Source organism: Barbatula barbatula (genome assembly GCF_947034865.1).
Source record: "Barbatula barbatula genome assembly, chromosome: 19".
NCBI lineage: Eukaryota > Metazoa > Chordata > Actinopteri > Cypriniformes > Nemacheilidae > Barbatula > Barbatula barbatula.
Genome location: NC_136782.1, coordinates 6,146,298 through 6,164,077, shown reverse-complemented (window position 1 = coordinate 6,164,077; position 17,780 = coordinate 6,146,298). Strand labels below are relative to the sequence as shown.

Here is a 17,780-nt window from a genome sequence, read left to right as displayed (position 1 = left end):
CCTCTCCACCACCATGATCAAGACCAAATACATTTCAAAGGATGTCAGGGACAAGATTGTAGACCTGCACAAACCCTGAATGGGCTACAGACAGAAGCTTGGTGAGAAGGAGACTGTTGGTGCCATTATTTATTATTATTTGGAAATAACTATTGGTCTGGAGCTCCCTGCAAGATTTCCACAACGGGGTAAAGATGATCATGAGAAAGGTTAAAGATCAGCCCAGAACTACACGGAAGAGGCTTGTTCAAGACAGTTCAAGTAAACCATTAGTAATGCGCTATGCCACAATAGATTGAAATCCTGAGGCATCCGTAAGGTCCTCCTGCTCAGGAAGCCCCACCTGGCTCGTCTGAAGTTTGACAATGAACATCAAAATGATTCAGAAAAGGCTTTGGAGAAGGTGCTGTGAGACCAAAGTTGACTCCTGTTTATGCTGACTATGAGCCCAAGAACACCATCCCTACAGAGCAGCACAGTGATGGAAACATTATGCTTTAGGGCTTTTTCTCTGCTCGGGTACAGGATGACTTCACCGCATTGAGGGGCTGAGGGTTGGGCCGTCACATATTAGACAAAGATCACCAAAGATCGGTCGTGGATGTGCCTTGAACATGACAAAGACCCAAAACATATTGCCAAGACCAGGGCCGGATTATCCCGGGGGCCCATGCGCGCTTGGGGCCCAAGCAAGGGGAAGAAAATTTAACATAACAATATATTTGCTATATATTAATTCTGCCGTGTGCCTCTCTGGCCCGCACACATGCCAATGCGCACCACAACAGTGTTTCTAACGTACGCAAGTTTGTCTCTTGATTTTGTAACTTTTACGCCCTTTAGCAGCGTTTGGTCAAGAGAAGCACAACGTATCAAATCTAGCAAGTTTCCGATAAACCTTAGCTTTCAATGTCGCCAGTGCTGTTCCCCGAGCTCAAGGTCTCCCGTTTCCTAGCGGGGGATCGTCTCAGTGGGCGGCAGGAAGAAGCGGCACATTCGTCAGGTGAGTGACTCCTAATGAAGCGAGTTAAAAACAGGAGAAATCTGTGAAGGATGCTAAAACTCTTATTTGCTGAGCGACAGCCGAGAAACCTTACAGATTCACAGTGGACAGGACTCAAATGTATCCTGACACATGTGCAAACCTGGTGACCAACTATCAGAAATGTCTGACAGTACCTCTATGCTTGCCAACAAGGGTTTCTCCAGCAAGTACATAGTTATGTTTTGCGAGGGGATCAAATACTTATTTCACTGACTGAAATGTAAATCAATTTATAACCTTATGTAAAAAAGTTTCTATTAGTTAAAATAAACCTACCATAAAAATGATAGACCCTTCATTTCTTTGCAAGCAGGCAAACAAATCATTATTTCCCTCACTGTATGTAAAAATAACAGTACATTTTTCTAAAACGAAATGTTTTACAGTGTTGTTTTCAATATTATTGTTAATTGTCAGTACCTATACTGTCAGTGACTCCTGACTTTCTTGCTTCTAAATTGTAAACACAAGAATCATTCAGATTCAGATTTATCATCATTATCAAAGTGATTAGTTATCAAAATAATCTGGTAAATTCTTGTCTTTCCGGCAAAAACGGAAATGTTAAGTTGTATTGTGCCAGGAACACTTACAGTAGTGTTACAGTTTTATCTGGTTGTAATGCAGCTTCAGCCGATGTGGCCGTTCACAAAGAGATGCAATATTTTTATCGTCAGCTGCTCCTGCCACACAATTGCAGGATTTTGGATGCACGAGCACCGCACAAAGCGGCCTGCATTTTGCCTCACGTTCCCTTTGAATATGAACCAGACAAACGCGACTGCCCGTACCGCGTGAATCCACCATAACAGCATCATTCATCTTCATGAAGGGCAGGCTTAGGACATGCTGACCTTGAAAAGCTATTAAATATGCCTTTAAACCATAACATACCGGAATAACATAAAAAATGTAAATCATCGCTGAATCTTTCTGATAGAACTTAAGAGTTTGAAGATGGTTTGCCACTGAATTAATTGACTTTATCAGCAGGAATGAAAAAGTCCCTGACAGTTGCAGAATGATGTCACACGATGATGTCACAGCCACAGCATGAGGTTTTAAAGACTGATATCTCTCTGACATTGTTTTTAAAGGTGCTTAAAGTATATCATATATAAAATTAATGTTTTTAGATTACACATCCATGCAACATTTTAGTAGGTTTTTAAAACTAGATTGTGTTCCCTACCTGACTAGCTGTGTTTGTGAGTTTTAATTGTAACAAGAAAGACATTCATATAAATTGTTGCACAGACATATTTTAATAAGTTAATGTTGTACGTATATATCTTGAGTAAACTTGACAAGGCATGAATGATCCTTAGATCTGTGCCTTTTCAATTCTATTTGGTTAGTTTACTTAAAGGTTTTACATAATTTCATAGTTTTAACAAGATTAGTGGGATACATTTTAATGTTAAATACTCTGGTTTACTATTTAAAAGAGTTTTGGTTACATTGTTGTTTTTAAGAGATTACAATTGAAGAGTAAAGCATTAAGCTCAGAACACAATCACAAAAGATCATATTAAATGTTGTCCTGATTGGCATGATATGATATATTTGATATAAGATATGATACTGTGATATATATATATTTAGGCCTATATACTGTATAAATTATACAATATTTGATATGATACGGCACCGTACGGTATATGATATTCTGGAGATTTAATTCAATTCAAATCAATTTTGCTTTTCAAATTGTGCATTGTTCCAAAGCAGCTTTACAGGGTAAAATAAGAAAAACCGAAAAACACAAAAAAGGTAAAACACCGATCATGGTGTTTATATAACAAGTTAAATTATTCTAGTAGATAATATCTATGTCAGCATCTCCTGGTGGTTTATTTAGCATATTTAGCATTAAGTGAATGCTTGGCTGAAAAGATGCGTTTTTAATCTAGATTTAAATTGGGCGAGTGTGTCTGATCCTGGAATAATATCAGGAAGGATATTCCAGAGTTTAGGTGCTATGTATGAGAAAGCTCGACCCCCTTTGGTGGATTTAGTTATTCTAGGTGTTATCAAAAGTCCTGAGTTTTGAGATCTTAGAGAGCGTGATGGGTTGTAGTGTGATAGAAGCTCTGTTAGGTAGGTAGGGGCTAAACCCTTTAAGGCTTTATAAGTGATTAAAAGAACTTTAAAGTCAATACGATACTTAGTGGGTAGCCAGTGAAGGGTTGATAACATTGGGGTTATGTGATGGTATTTTCTGGTCCTGGTTAGAACTCTGGCAGCTGCGTTCTGAACTAACTGTAGTTTGTTTATTGATGATGCAGGACAAACACTAAGTAGCGCATTACAGTAGTCAAGTCTTGAGGTCATAAATGCATGAATAAGCTTCTCCGGGTCAGCAACACATAGAAATGTTGCAAATTACGAAATATCCTAAGGTGAAAAAAGGCTGTTTTTGAGACATTTGAGATGTGATTTCAAAATGACAGGTTGTGAACCAATGACCCTTATCTTTGAGTTGCTTAATGGGATTTTAGTAGGTGCATTCAGTAGGATGATCAATTCACTGATTGACTCCTGAACTCGAGCTGATTGTGAATGACGCTGTTATGTCCCTCTTCTCTGACTGACTGTCTGTGACTCACTCTGTACTGCTTCATCATTTAAATCTAAGACATGCAGGAGACGTGTGAAGAAAGTAAATGTCAAAGTGTAGTTTTTAAAGCCCCTTTGGCATTTCCTGTCTGTAATTTTTTTTCTCATAATAGAAAAGTACATTAATGTTCATTTGTATGTGCTGTGAACATTGAACTTTGATTCTGCTGTTGGTTTTATTATAGATAACTGTCTCCAGATGTATGTAAATGTATTTGTTTATTTTATAGAAAAAGGTTGATGAGGATTTCTGGTTCAGAAGGCTGTTATTTTATAAGCTTTTTTTCTGTAAATGTTAATTTATTTTTGAACAAACTAGTAAATGACATAAATGTAAATCTACAGTAAATTACTGGGAAACTGCAACCATAATACTGTAATTTCTCCAGACATTTGTTTTACAGTACATAGCATATATTATATATTTTCATGGTGAACAGCATCAGAAAGCATGTGTAATTCAGGTTTCTTGCCTTATTAAAAGTGTGACAATATGATTAAGATTTCTCATCATAATATACAAAACCTCAGAAGAAGCAGAAGTATAAAAATCAATCAACTTTAATGCTATATCACAGAGACAATACAAATACAAGACAGAACATATCTCTGATACTGTATGTCTGAAATTCACATTTTCCTCATTCACAGAAAAGAACCCTTACGCACCCGTGTAATTCCACACATCACAAGCACTTTTAAAGGCGCAGTGTTTGATTTACAGAGGCCACTAGCGTTGCGTTTCAGATTTGCAACAAATCGAAAAAAACAAAACACACGACAGTGGCCACCACAGTACAAAAAGATGTCATCGGCTGACACAGCGTGTCTTCTCATGTTGACGCAGGGAAGAGATCATACGGGCATTAGAATGACTGTAGAAAGAGCAATGTCTTATTTATTACATGAATAAAAAGTCTGTGGATTTGAAGTATCAAAAGAAGGATAAAAGTCAGGCAGGAGCTGCGTTAATATTATTAAGACTTTCCACGTGGTACTAAGGCTCTTTAGCGCAGATACTCATAGATATCTACGAAGATACTTACCAGCAGAGAGACGTCTAAAAATCACCCCTGAGAAGGTTGCTTTGATTCGGATCAATATGCAAGAACCAAGATATATTTTAGTTGTAATATTAGCTGTGTGACGGAGCAGTTTTGAATGTCATTGTTAGTCTGGAAGCGCTTTAATATTGTGCTTGTCCAGATTCTGAAGAAAGAGCGGGTTGGGTGTAAAACTGGAGAGAGAGAGTAAGAGCGCTTACTCTTTTACTCAATGATGAATGAACTTCCAATAAATCTGCAGGTCACATGCATTCCGAACCATATAGCACGATCCCCACGAATTATATACGCCATTATATACCGCAGGGAATAGGAAACGCGAGCTGTAGAGTTGTTCGTCCCTTTAGGGCTACAAAACATGGCGGCGAATTCAATGCATGTAGACCTGCTCTGTATGTAGATATAAACAGCTTATTCTAAGGTATTACAAACATAATGGTTCATTACGTTAAGTCTTTATACACCTGAATAAATAGTTTTATATATGTTGCATTTCTGTCAATAGATGGTCCTAAAACCCCGTATTGTTCCTTTAAAGTCACTTGATCTTCTATGATGCCTCTATTATCTGCGGTTAACAGCTTAACCATTTGCAGTATATCCACATTGATCAAAGTAGATAAAAGGTTAAGTAAACTGTCTGTGTCCTATCGTTTCTCTTTTATTACAGTTAATATATAAATAGGAGTGGGGCGGAAGTCTCAAAGCTGCCACTTATTTCATACATTTTTCCTGTAAAATATTTCAAATAATTTTGTTACGATTCCAAAACCAACGTGATATGTGGATATGGCTCAACAAACAGACGAAAATATATGCCTATGTGTACTAGTGATTTATGTCCATGCTTGGCAGTGATTTCAAGTATTCTGTCAGCACAGATCAGCTATAACTCTTTATGCTGAATTGCAATAACCAGCAAACAATGCTACTAACATTTTAATCGTACCAGAACAGGTCTAAAATGTTATTACAACAGTAATAACGACAACGTGTTGAAGTCATAGTTTTTCTTTCATTTTCTGTGTCACTGTAGGAGAATTAAAGTAAACAAGACAATTTGGAGCTTCCACCATATACATACACACAAAACTAAAACTAAACTATCGTTCACCCAAATATGAAAATTCTGCCCTCGTTTACTCACCTTCGAGTCGTTTCAAATTCGTATAAATGTCTTTGTTCTGATGAACACAGAAAAATATATCTGGAAGAATGCTTGTTACCAAAAAAAAAGATTTTGCCCACCATTGACTACCATAGTGGGACAAATGGAAAAAAGGTAGAAAGAAGACATTTTGAAGAATGTAGGACACCAAACAGTTCTGGGGCACTTTTGACTACCACTGTATTTTTTCATACTGTGGGAGTCAATGGGGGAAAAAAAAAAAATCGGCATTTTTCCAAACATCTTTCCCCATTTATACAGATTTGGCACAAATCGAAGGTGAGTAAATGATGACAGAATTTACATTTTTGGGTGAACTGTCTTAACTCAACACAAACTGACTGTACCGTCTGTATTATTTATAACTGTGCTACAGCAAACGTTCAGTTCGGGCAGCTTGGTTACACACACACACACAGAAATAAACACAGACAATGTGAATATTTCCCGATGAGGATTGTGTTCAGAGCAATGCAGTTCTGCTTTTAAAAGAGGGAAGCACAAGAACACTTCTATCCAATGTCAATTTCCTCCCAAGTGTATTTCTCCAGCTTTTAAAGATATTGGAAGCCTCTATAGGATGCTGGCATTATGTACCCTATAGAACCAGCCGTTCAGATGGTCCTCTGATGCACAACCATCTCATTTTCACACTTTTTGAAGCGGTCATCCTGCAGGAGTGGAGAAACCTCTGGGAAAACAAATGGCAGAGAGAAACATCATGTATTCGTATGCAGTACACAAACAATTCTCGCAAACTGTACTTGAATTTTGTAATGTATTTGTTTGTTAGGAAATATGTGCGTGGAATTAATGATGGAATAAAATCTTAAAGCCATCATACACTAACTGAAAAGCTCTCTTCTGCTTTCTCCTTATTTGACTTTCCATTAAAGCCGTATACAAGCGCAGCCAAAAACTTCAGACAGACATGATGTCACTACCAGGCAAACAAAAAGCATCTAAACAGACAGCAGGTGTATGTATGTGTGGGGGAGGCCACAGCACCTGGCATTAAAAAGAAAATGCTTGACTTCTTCAAGTTTCGTTTTAAAAAGGGTTTTTAATGGGTAGGTGTCAAAGCAGGCGAGGGGTTTGCAGGAGACTATTTGTACTTGCTATGAATTTAAAATGTGCTATAATTCCCTTATGCCATTAAAGCAGAGTTTTTAAGCAGTCACATCTTTTGATCTTTACAGAATGAAGAGAGTGTGTTAAAGAAATAGTTCACGCGAAACCAAAAGCTCACTCATCATTTGCTCGCTTTCATGCGGTGTGACATGTATACGACTTCCTTTTTCAGCCGAACACTTTTTATTAAAATGTGTCACGACTTTTTCAAGTAATTCTAGGTTTTGAGCCTCGGAAGCGCACAAACATTCATCTGTCTTCAAATCTCTTTGGTTCTTGGCATGTCTTGTGAGGATATATAGCATCACTCAACAACTAGACATGCAAAAACCAATGAGATTATTATGGTTTTCTTTCTAAATGTTTTGCTCCAGAAGATTTATACGAATCCCCTGGAGACGCATGGATTACTTTTATGATGGATGGATGAATGCGTTGTTTGGAGTTTTAACATGTAAGATAAAAAGGGAACTGCACTGGTCATGGATGTTCAACGAAATTGAATAAGAACATTTGAAACATGAAAACTGAAACTTAATGAAAAACGGAAATAAACTAAAATAAGTTTAAAACACCAAAATAACATGCGATTAATCGTTAAAAAATTGATTTGTTAAAATGTTTTGCTTTAAGACTTAGTAGTGAAGGGTCTTTGTGTTACTTTTTTACCTGGACGTGGGGTTCATCGTTTTTACGGATTTCTATAGTACACACATTTCGCTTTCAGGCTGTTTTGCCCCGTTCAGTGAACTCTTGACCTCTGAGGACACTCCGAACCTCACACACGCAGAGTTCAATAGGTCCTATAATATACTATAATGCATTTAGTCGGATGCGATATGAGATGTCAGCTTTAATATTTTTCTCTTCACTGTTAAATGGTGTTCGTGCTTTGACGTTCACAGCCTCGAGCACACCCTGACGTTTATACATCAGTGCAGTTGTGAATGCTTTTTTTGCCACTTTTGGCATATCATTTTAGGCTTTTTTGAGGTATTTGAAAAGCGAATGTACACATGTCAGTAATGAGAAACACACAAACCTTTCATCTCAGTGCCAGCGCTGGTGGAGTTTTTCAAGTCTTTGGGTGATCTGCCATCCACCACGTCTGTTTTTACCTGCGAAAGGTTCTTTAAGAGCAGCATGGTATCGAACGACTCATCGTCAGTCTTCTTTAACAGCTCTATAACCTACAAAAAAGAAAACATTACAACATACAAATCTAATGAAATCAAATACATCGTACAACATGTTTAAAAAAAAATCTATTGCCATACTTTGTTATGATGCTTATGTTGTAAAAACTGTTAAACTTTACAACAAGGTTAGATTTGTTAACATTAGTAAATGCATTAAGTAACATGAACTAATTGTTACCAAATAAAACCTCAAGGTAAATTTAGATAAATTTAACTAAAATGTCGATTATATCTGGCTTTCCTCAAACGTCCCCAACATAGAACACAACATCCATCCAACACACCTTCAAGCACTTGTAACTCTTCAGTTCGCTGAGGTTCTCCTCCAGAAACAGCAGATAAAGTGCCAGATCATCCCAGGCCATTTTTTCAAAGTGCATCACTTCTAAAGTAGGCAGCATCTCGAAGGGCTTTAAAAAACCCCTCGTCATTCTGAAGGGAACCAACACCGCATACAGACACAATGGCAACAGCAGAAAATACACGCACAGGTTGATGCAGCTCAGGAGCTGGAAGATGCCCACAGCAACCAGTTTACACTGCATGAGAGGAGGTACTGAGGAGTCATTGACCATCACACCCGAACGGATATTACACTGAAACTCGTCTGTAACGGAGAGACGGATGTAATAGCACAGGTAGATGCAGGCTAACAGGAGGGCCAAGAAGGTGACGGCGCGGCAGATGATGTAACGGACCAGTAAACCAATGGAGTTGCGCTTGGTTTTCAAGTATTGTTCCACCAGAGGATATCTGAAGCTGCTCTCTGTAAGGTCCAGCACAGAGCTAAAAAACAAAATGTAATACACAAAACAAGTACAGTTAGTAACAGGCATACAAGGAATAGAAATCTTTGTTTATGTGTGATGTTTATTTAATCAGATTCTTTGACTACAAGAGTTGACATGATCTAAAACACTGAAGCCATCATTTATACAAGGTAAAGGTTTAAAAAAAAATTTAAACTAAAATTAAAACCTTAGAAACCGTTCTGTTCATTGAAATCAAATAAAATATGTACCTAATAATAATTATTATTATTGGAAAAACCAAAAACTAACCAAAAAATGTAAATGTTGGCTCAGAAATAAACCGAAAGATACTTAAAGCAAATCTATTTTATATACATACAGCAACATTTAAAAAAACTGATCAATTATAAAAAGACTAAAGCATATACCAAAATTGGTAAAACTTTAAAGCCCCAGTGAAATCAAAATTAATTTTTTTTTCCTTTTATTAAAAAAAAGTTAGCCTTAATAGCATTTCAGTTTATTGACGTCCTTAAGCGTTGACAAAATTCACATTTAGGAGATATAACCGTTCTAAACTGACAGTCTGGCTACACTTCAGCCTCTCGTCAAAGTTTTTGTCCAATCAAATCTGCTTTACAATCGGTAGAGCCCCGCCCCATTCCTTATCAGAGATGCTGAAGCGGCGCCTCATAAGCCACTTGTTCACACATTTATTATGTCCATCATGGTGAATGATGCATAGTGCCCTAGAATGGAGATAGGGGATGGTCCAGACTGTAAACATTAATATTAAAGTCTTGATTTCGTATTAGCGTCATGTGAGCGGTTGCACGTGAGTGACCTCCGGTTCAGAGACATGACCATGCGCATATACACAGAATGTTGTTAAGGCTCTATGGAAGAGATCGGACATCGCAGCCTTGATAGGTAAAGAAGAAGACAAACGCCAGTGTGCAGCTTTTCTAGGCTGATTGTGCCGTAAACAAAACCCCATTGGTTATTATAAAAAGGGGAGGGGCCAATCGTTGTCTCGCACTATCTGTGTGTTTCAGTTGATATTACATCAACAAAGCAATACTGCGCGTTCTAAGCGTTTCAGTGCCTCTTTTACTAAAATTCAAAAATAAAAACTATTATAACTCTTATTTTTACCTCCTTTATAAAGCAGTTTTTTTACAATATTAAAATAAATTGGGAGCACATTACAATAAGATTCTGTAAAGGGGATGTGCAACAGTGTTTCATGCATTCTGACTTCTTTACAATGTTAAAACGTGCGGTCTTCTCATGAACATGAAAATCCATTTCGTAACAACTTTTCTTGGATCTTTATTGGACAATTCTCCCGGAAAAGCACGCCCACACGTCAACTCCCCAGAGCGAGAAGAAAGAGCACGTCAACCAGCTAGAGCAATAGAGAGAGAGAGACCACTGCATTCGCAAAGTTCAGCTGTGTTTGTTTGTTCACTGCATTTGTTTTATGAATGTAATATAAACGGTGGATATAACGCAGGATTTGGAGATTGTTTGTAACAGATAGATGGAGCGGTCCAAGCGCTAAAAGTTACCGGACATGGACCACACACGGTAAGTGAAACCGATTCATACTTCAGTTAGGCTTGTTGCAATAGTTGGGTGTCAATCGGTGATACACGGTGTCCACCCTCCTACCGATTACATCACTTGTCCACCGCGGCACCCACCCCCCGTCATTATTTTATAGTAATAAATCACTTAGTTTAGTTAAAGACTAGACTGCGCATCTGAACGTGCTGAACGCTGCTGCAGCAAAGATCAGGAGTTAGATTTTATTCATCATCTGAGGAGAGTGAAGTGCTGACTGATAAGAGGATGGCGGAGGCTTTTCTGGCAAAGAACATGTAGTAGAATATGTAAGCACAGTTATGAAAATGTATTTTGGTTCTTAAGTTCAAAAGCCGGTGCTTTGCCATTTATTGAACATAAAAGTTTTTAGTTTCGTATTCACTTCTTATTTGTCTCTTATTTATTTAACAAACATTTTTCTTTTTGTATTCCCTTCTTATCAGTTTCGTATTTATTTATTTCTTGCACAATATGATAACTTGTTTTGTTAATATAGGCAACTTATCAAACGTAAATGAACCATTGGGAAATTTCATCACCACAACATCCCTGTCTGTGTCTTGTTGGCAATGGGTTCTGCTTTTTTTTGCAGGGCTGTTCCATGATGACAGCATTTATTTATCTTTGTTACTGTTGGTTAACACAAAACATTTGTTCATTTGTTATAATTCTTTGTGCATTGTACTGGAACAGACACAACTTATCATTTTTTTTTAATGTATTAGTACATGTTAAAGTGAACGTTATTCCTAATAAATGTATAAGGTCTGCCAAGCGATGATTTGTGATTAATCGAATCCAGAATAGAAGTGTGTGTTTACATAATAAATGTTTGTGTAGTGTGCATATTTAATTTGTAATTATAAACACACACATGTATATTTTGAACATTATAAAATATAAAAACGTTTATGTATCATTTCAATTAGTGGTAATTACAAATAAACACATACATATTTTCTAAATATATATACATGTATGTGTTTATAAATGCAAAATGAATATGTATTTACATTTAGTCATTTAGCAGACGCTTTTATCCAAAGCGACTTACAAGAGTTCAGGGAGCAATAAGCGATATGTCATAAAAGAGCAATAGTACAATAGGTGCTAATACAAAGTTACTATATGCACGGTACACAAACATAAATTATGTAAACAAACTTTTATTCTGGGTTAATCCTTTGACAGCCCTAAAATGTATAGTTAATTGTTTGTTCATGCTTACTAATAAAGTAACTTTATGGCAAGCTAGCCAAAGTGTGCCCCCTTCTCGTTCAGATATTAAAACATGCATTTTGTTTGCATTGTACTTGTAAAGAAATGTTTTATAAGAAGCTATAAATAACTAAAACAACAGTGGTTTATTTTGGTGTGCTTTTACTTTCAAGGGTTCAGCTGTGGCTGTTTGTTGATGATTTACAGAAATAATATTCTAAAAACATATATTAAAAGAATGACTCGCAAGCAAAAATGAGACCATTTGAGATTAAATAAAACGTGCATCTCAATTAAATATAAATAGAAGATATTCACGACTAAAGGCCACAGAATTTTTCAATGAATGAGCCTTTAGAACATCACGGCTGGTTGCAGAAAAGATGACCTTCAAGATATTATTGGTGCTGCAGTGGATATTTAAATCTCAGCGGCGGTACTTTCTCTCATTGTAGAAGGCTTCTGGTAGACATTTTTATGGTCTGTTGGACGTGTTGGGATTAGGCAAATTGTTTTATTCAAATGATCAATCCTGAATGCCAACCGTTCAGCTTTGGCCTTTAGTCTCACCCTCAATCCTAACTCCATCAGAGATGTGTACAGAGCAGATGTGATCTTCACTTTTCCCCTTGATCCATTGACACAAGGGATGGTCAGTGGGATTTACTCTATTTTGACCCACGTCACTTGATTCGGTCTTCAAAACAGACAACAAAGCGGCCCTGAGAACAAGCGCAAAACTGTCATGTGTCATCAGAGAGGAAAATGGCACACACTGCCAAAAAATCCACAGGACGGCAACACGAAGGAGCAAATAAAGCAAGCCATTCAAGCCATCACCAACTTGAGAACAATGCCACACGTGACAGTGATGCTCCCTTCCAGAATGACCTCTATAGCTTACAACATGGAAGACCAACACTCCTGAGCAATCGTTCATTGCAATAAAGGCAAGGGATTTACAACAATTTCAACGGATGAATATCTCACACGTTGTTATGTATTTGTGCACACATGAAAAATCTAACAAGAAGGACTGACAAGGAGTGTAGTGTGTGCGTTCGTGGTTTACCTTTGCGAGCCTACCCGCGCTGACTCGGAGTCCAGTACTCCGGCGGTGTGAAGACGCTTGGCCAGTTTGATGGCTCGGTTATAAGAACGGTCCAGTTCTTCCATTATAAAGGTTAAATCAGAGGAAAGGACAGGGGCTCCCGTGAACCTCCAAAACAAAGCTGGCATGTACACAGCCACTGCCACCAGCAACAGGATGTAAGGAAAAAACTGCAGAGAGAAGAGAAGGCTTGTTACATTTTCTTAGTTGTTGAGACTCCAATGTTTAGATTTAAGCTTCTTGCACATACAGTCCGAAATGTTCGTATACGTTTTCTCGTATTCTTCATCCTAAAAACTCGTCATGCACAGAAACCTTGCACACGGAATCTGATGCGTATTAATGTATACGTTGCGAACAGATCTGCGATCTGCGTTCGGACCGACGGAGACCCTGTGGGTCTCCTGGATTTAAAATATTAAGGTCATTGTACATAGAGTCAGACATTTTCGGAGTCTATGTGCAATGAACTTTGCTTCTGATACATATACAAATATAAAAGACAAAGCGCTTTTAAGAAAGTATGCTTATTGAAGGTAACAGCACCTCAAACGTCTTCACTTCTTAAATCTTCTTAACTTCTTGACTCAAAGTTGTGACCAAACTAAACAATACTATGTGTTTGTATGAAGTCTGTTTCATGAATCAAGTTGAAAAAACATCAACTAGTCAATTGCAGCTTTATTTAAATACACATCTTGAAGGGATCGTTCTCCCGAAAATGTAAATTCTCTCATGAATTACCCATCTTCAAGCTGTTACAAATGTGGTTTTCTCTGTTCTGTTAAACACAAAGAAAGATATTTAGAGATTTCTGAGACACCATTGACTGCCATAGTAGAAAAAACGAGATGGTAGTCAAAGGTGCCGCAGAACTGTTAGAGTTCCTAAATTCTTCAAAATATCTCATTTTGTGTTCATCGGAACAATAACACTACACTATTATTTTTCCTACCATGGTTTTCAAGGACGCCCCAGAAATCTAATTTGCCCATATTTTTTTAAATATCTTCCTTTGTGTTTAACAGAACAAAGAAATGTATAATGTACACATTTGTAACAACTTGAGGTTGAGTAGTTCATTTTTGGATGAACAATCCCTTTAAAGCATGATAAAATGAGGAGTGAAATTGTCGTTTTGCTTGAGGCTGTTAACAGCCTGTTCCGCAGTTAAAAAAACAATACACATTTTCACTCTGAGAAAATACACAGTTTGCTCAGACTAACCACTGAAAACAGCCAGCAGACTACGGAGAATGCCAAATCTCAGGGTTTTGTATAAAAAAACAATGAAGACATCAGTGTTGTATGGTACGCTCCTAAAAATAAAGGTGCTTAAAAGGTTCTTCATAGCGATGCCATAAAAGAACCATTTTTGGTTCCACAAAGAACAATTCATTCAAAGCACCATCCCTTTCTTACCTTTTCATTATTGGAAGTACCTTTTTTTTGCCACACAGAACCTTGTGACCCCCAACTTAACTTCCGGTACACATTCACAAACACTAGAGTGCCTGTAGATTATTTCTGATAGCAACCAAAAGAAACCGAGAAGAACCCTTGCATGGCTAAACTTGCCTCTCCAATATTTTGAGTTTAGACAGCAATACAAAGCTCGGCCTCTAGATGTCAGTGTCCAATATGGTGTGTTTAAATGGACCAAACTACAGGACCCATTCAACAAATTGTTAATTTAATACAATGAAAATTCAACAAAATTCAACAAATCCTTTATTAAATACAACTACTATGCAGTAAAATAATAATACAAATTAATATTAACATAAAAAATATAAATAGTTATGTTATGTTATCGGACACTGGCCAAACACAAACCGGAAGTTAACAGAGTGGGTCCGATTATACGGTCTATACTTGTCTTTGTGTCGGGATCTAACTCATGCTCTGGGTCTTATGTTCTTGTGGGGAAGGATGTCAGTTGATGCGTTTTCTGTGGCCCATGTGGTCCTCTGTCTCGTGTCTTTTCTGATTTATATTACCATTCTTAGTTCATGCTCTGCTTTTCCCTTCTTTCTCTTATTTAGTCATATTCACACTTTCTCTGGTTTCTCTATTAGACTCTTATTAGCATATTCAACACGGTACATCACTCTAAAGCTTTTATTATGTTGTTTTAAAGAAAATGTTTTCGCTGATTTAAATGGATTTGTTTACCTTATGTAGCCATAATGGCAGTCCTCCGGTGTCCTGCGTCTGAACTGCTGCCCAACAATACGCGTCCACATATGCAGCCTGACGCCATGAGAACTTTGTGGGAGAAAAACAACTTATCTGTGTACCTGATGAAAAAGACATCAGAATGTGTCAGAAGGAAGGAAAAGCATTTCAATTTAAAATGATGCCACTGTAATTTCCAGTTTATTTCTTCCTTCCTTTCCACAATGACAACCCATAATTCATCAATGTCACCGTGTCCTCTGTGTTAATGCTAAAAACAGGAACAGCCAGTTAATGGATTGCAGAGTTTCGTCTTTAAATGACACTTTTCAGGTCATTAAAAGGTCAGGTCATGTCATCTTTCTTATTTGTTTTGCTAAAGGAATTGTTCACTGTCAACATACATTTTCATTATAATTTACTCACCCCCATGTCATCCAAGATGTTTATGTATTTTTTTCTTTAGTCGAAAAGAAACGAAGGTTTTTGATGAAAACATTCCAGGATTTTTCTCCATATAGTGGACTTCAATGGACTCCAAAAGGTTGAAGGTCAAAATTAAAGTTTCAGTGCAGCTTCAGAGGGCTTTAAACAATAATGTACGATGAATAAAGGTGTTATCTAGCGAATCGATCGGTCACTTTTACAGGGGTGAGTAAATTATTATGAAATTGTATGTCGAAAGTGAACAATTCCTTTAAGAAAGGTTCTATGTTCAATGTGACCAAATTTGTCATTGTTTTATTAAAATGTCAGGTTTTCATAATAATTATTAACACTTAATAATAATAATAAATAATTGTATAATAATAAGGAATATTATTATTGTTGTTATTTTTATTATAGGTAAACAACAAGAAATGCACTGAACATAGTTAAATAAGGAATATGATGATTCTCACATGAACACAAAATCACGGCAGATGGGGAATGGTGGTCAAGAATTGGGTTCTTCTCAAATTCAAGAAGTAGGTTCTCCTAAATTCTTCTCTTTGGTTTTCACAGAAGAAAGAAAATCATAGGAACTATATATGTATGTAATGGGGACAGGAATATATGATAACTGTTCGGGTGACCTATTCCTTTAAATCATCTGAGACACACCACACCTCTGCCTACAGCGAAGAGGCAAAAGCAGAAAAGGAAAAACATGCAAAACAATGTTTATCTTGAGTCCCAGCTGTCAACCCCTTTATCAGAATCATGCATTGCTATGAATATAGATACGGCCATGCTTTGACTGTTCTCAGCTCACATGCATGTAGATCAACAGGTAGAAAACTGTTTCTGTGACCGCCATATACGATTAAACAACAGCACTGTAATAGTAAACTGTACTAGGTCGTAGTACACCACACTACGTACTTTGTTAGTGTATTTAATGAACTAGTACACTGCAGTATACTTGAATATAATAAGGTTCAGAAATGGGAATATGACTACAGTTGACTTTACTACAGCAAATGCCAAAGTTTACGACAGTTTTCTCATATGGTCAGGTTTGAGACGTACCGATGAATATAAGTTAGTGTAGTTGAACCGTGTTCGTCAGAGAACAGGTCGTAAACAGAAGAGGCGCCACATACCGACAGACACCTCCTGAGCAAAGGCCAGAGAGATGAGCAGCAGAGGAAGACCCACCGCGATACAGGTGACCATCTTATCCAGAGCCAAATCTAATCTGATGCCTTTGTATCTGTTGTCTGATGCGGGCTCCTGCAACACGAAATCCGAGAACACATACTCGGTGGCGGCGTGCGCTATAGCCATGATGACCGGTCACAAATCAACTTTCGATTCCTTGAGGACGAAACCAAGACGGCGATATTTCAAGACGCACACATCGTCCTGTAGACTTTGACGCGTTAAAAGAAAGCCTAAGCAAGTGTAGAGGGGAATGAAGTTAGTGGAGGTGTAGTCAAGCAAACCTTTGGAAGATTTTGCTAAACATTTTGTCCCATTGTGAGTGGCCGCACACGCTCCTTCCTGTTTGATGCAAACAAACTGAGCGACCAATCAGACGCCAGAGCACATAGTCTTACAGCAGAGCCCCGCCCCTTTAGGGAAATCACGCACTTCTACACAATATCTCCACAAATAAACATTTGACTCCATATTGAAGGAAAACAAACACATGACGACAAAATAAATACAAAAACTGCATCCTTTGTCTCCTTAACATGAAAGATCTCATTACATAAACTACAGAAAACATGTCCAGTAATTAGTGTTAATTATTCACATACGAATGTTATGAAAGTACGATCTTTATTTTAAAGAAATATCTCTATACAAGTTTTGGATACAGGGGTATATTACAGGATTTAGATAGTAGTGGGGTTACTCTTTTCTTTCGATAAATAGATTCATCGATATATAATCCATGCTGTAACTCCGATACGGTAGGTGGCGGTATGCCCCTGATGAGTCACGGTTGCAATTTGCCATAAAACTAATAAGAAAAATAAGAAGATAAAAATGAAAAAATATATGTCTTCAACATCCTCCGTGTTTCTAAATGACAGAGTGACGCGTTTCTTTTCATCATGGCGCGTGCTAACGATGGAGATTTGAAGCAACGTGACTCTTGTTTCCGAGAAATAAACCGAAGCATCAGTAGTGAACACAGTGCCACCGAAAGCGGGTTGAATTTGTAGCACCCTTCCGTTATTTTTTCCATTAGGAAT

The 17,780-nt window shown here is 37.4% G+C and overlaps 1 protein-coding gene across 1 annotated transcript; it reads right to left on the bottom strand.

Moving 5' to 3' along the window:
• Positions 1-4,207: 4,207 nt before the first annotated feature.
• On the bottom strand, positions 4,208-17,127 carry panx1a (pannexin 1a). Its single transcript, XM_079481105.1, has 6 exons — positions 16,680-17,127; positions 15,091-15,215; positions 12,877-13,085; positions 8,511-9,012; positions 8,070-8,217; positions 4,208-6,587 (listed from the first exon to the last, which is right to left on the bottom strand). The coding sequence occupies exons 1-6, from the start codon at positions 16,861-16,863 to the stop codon at positions 6,511-6,513; spliced, it is 1,245 nt and encodes a 414-aa protein (XP_079337231.1). The 5' UTR covers positions 16,864-17,127; the 3' UTR covers positions 4,208-6,510.
• Between the last annotated feature and the right edge of the window lie 653 nt (positions 17,128-17,780).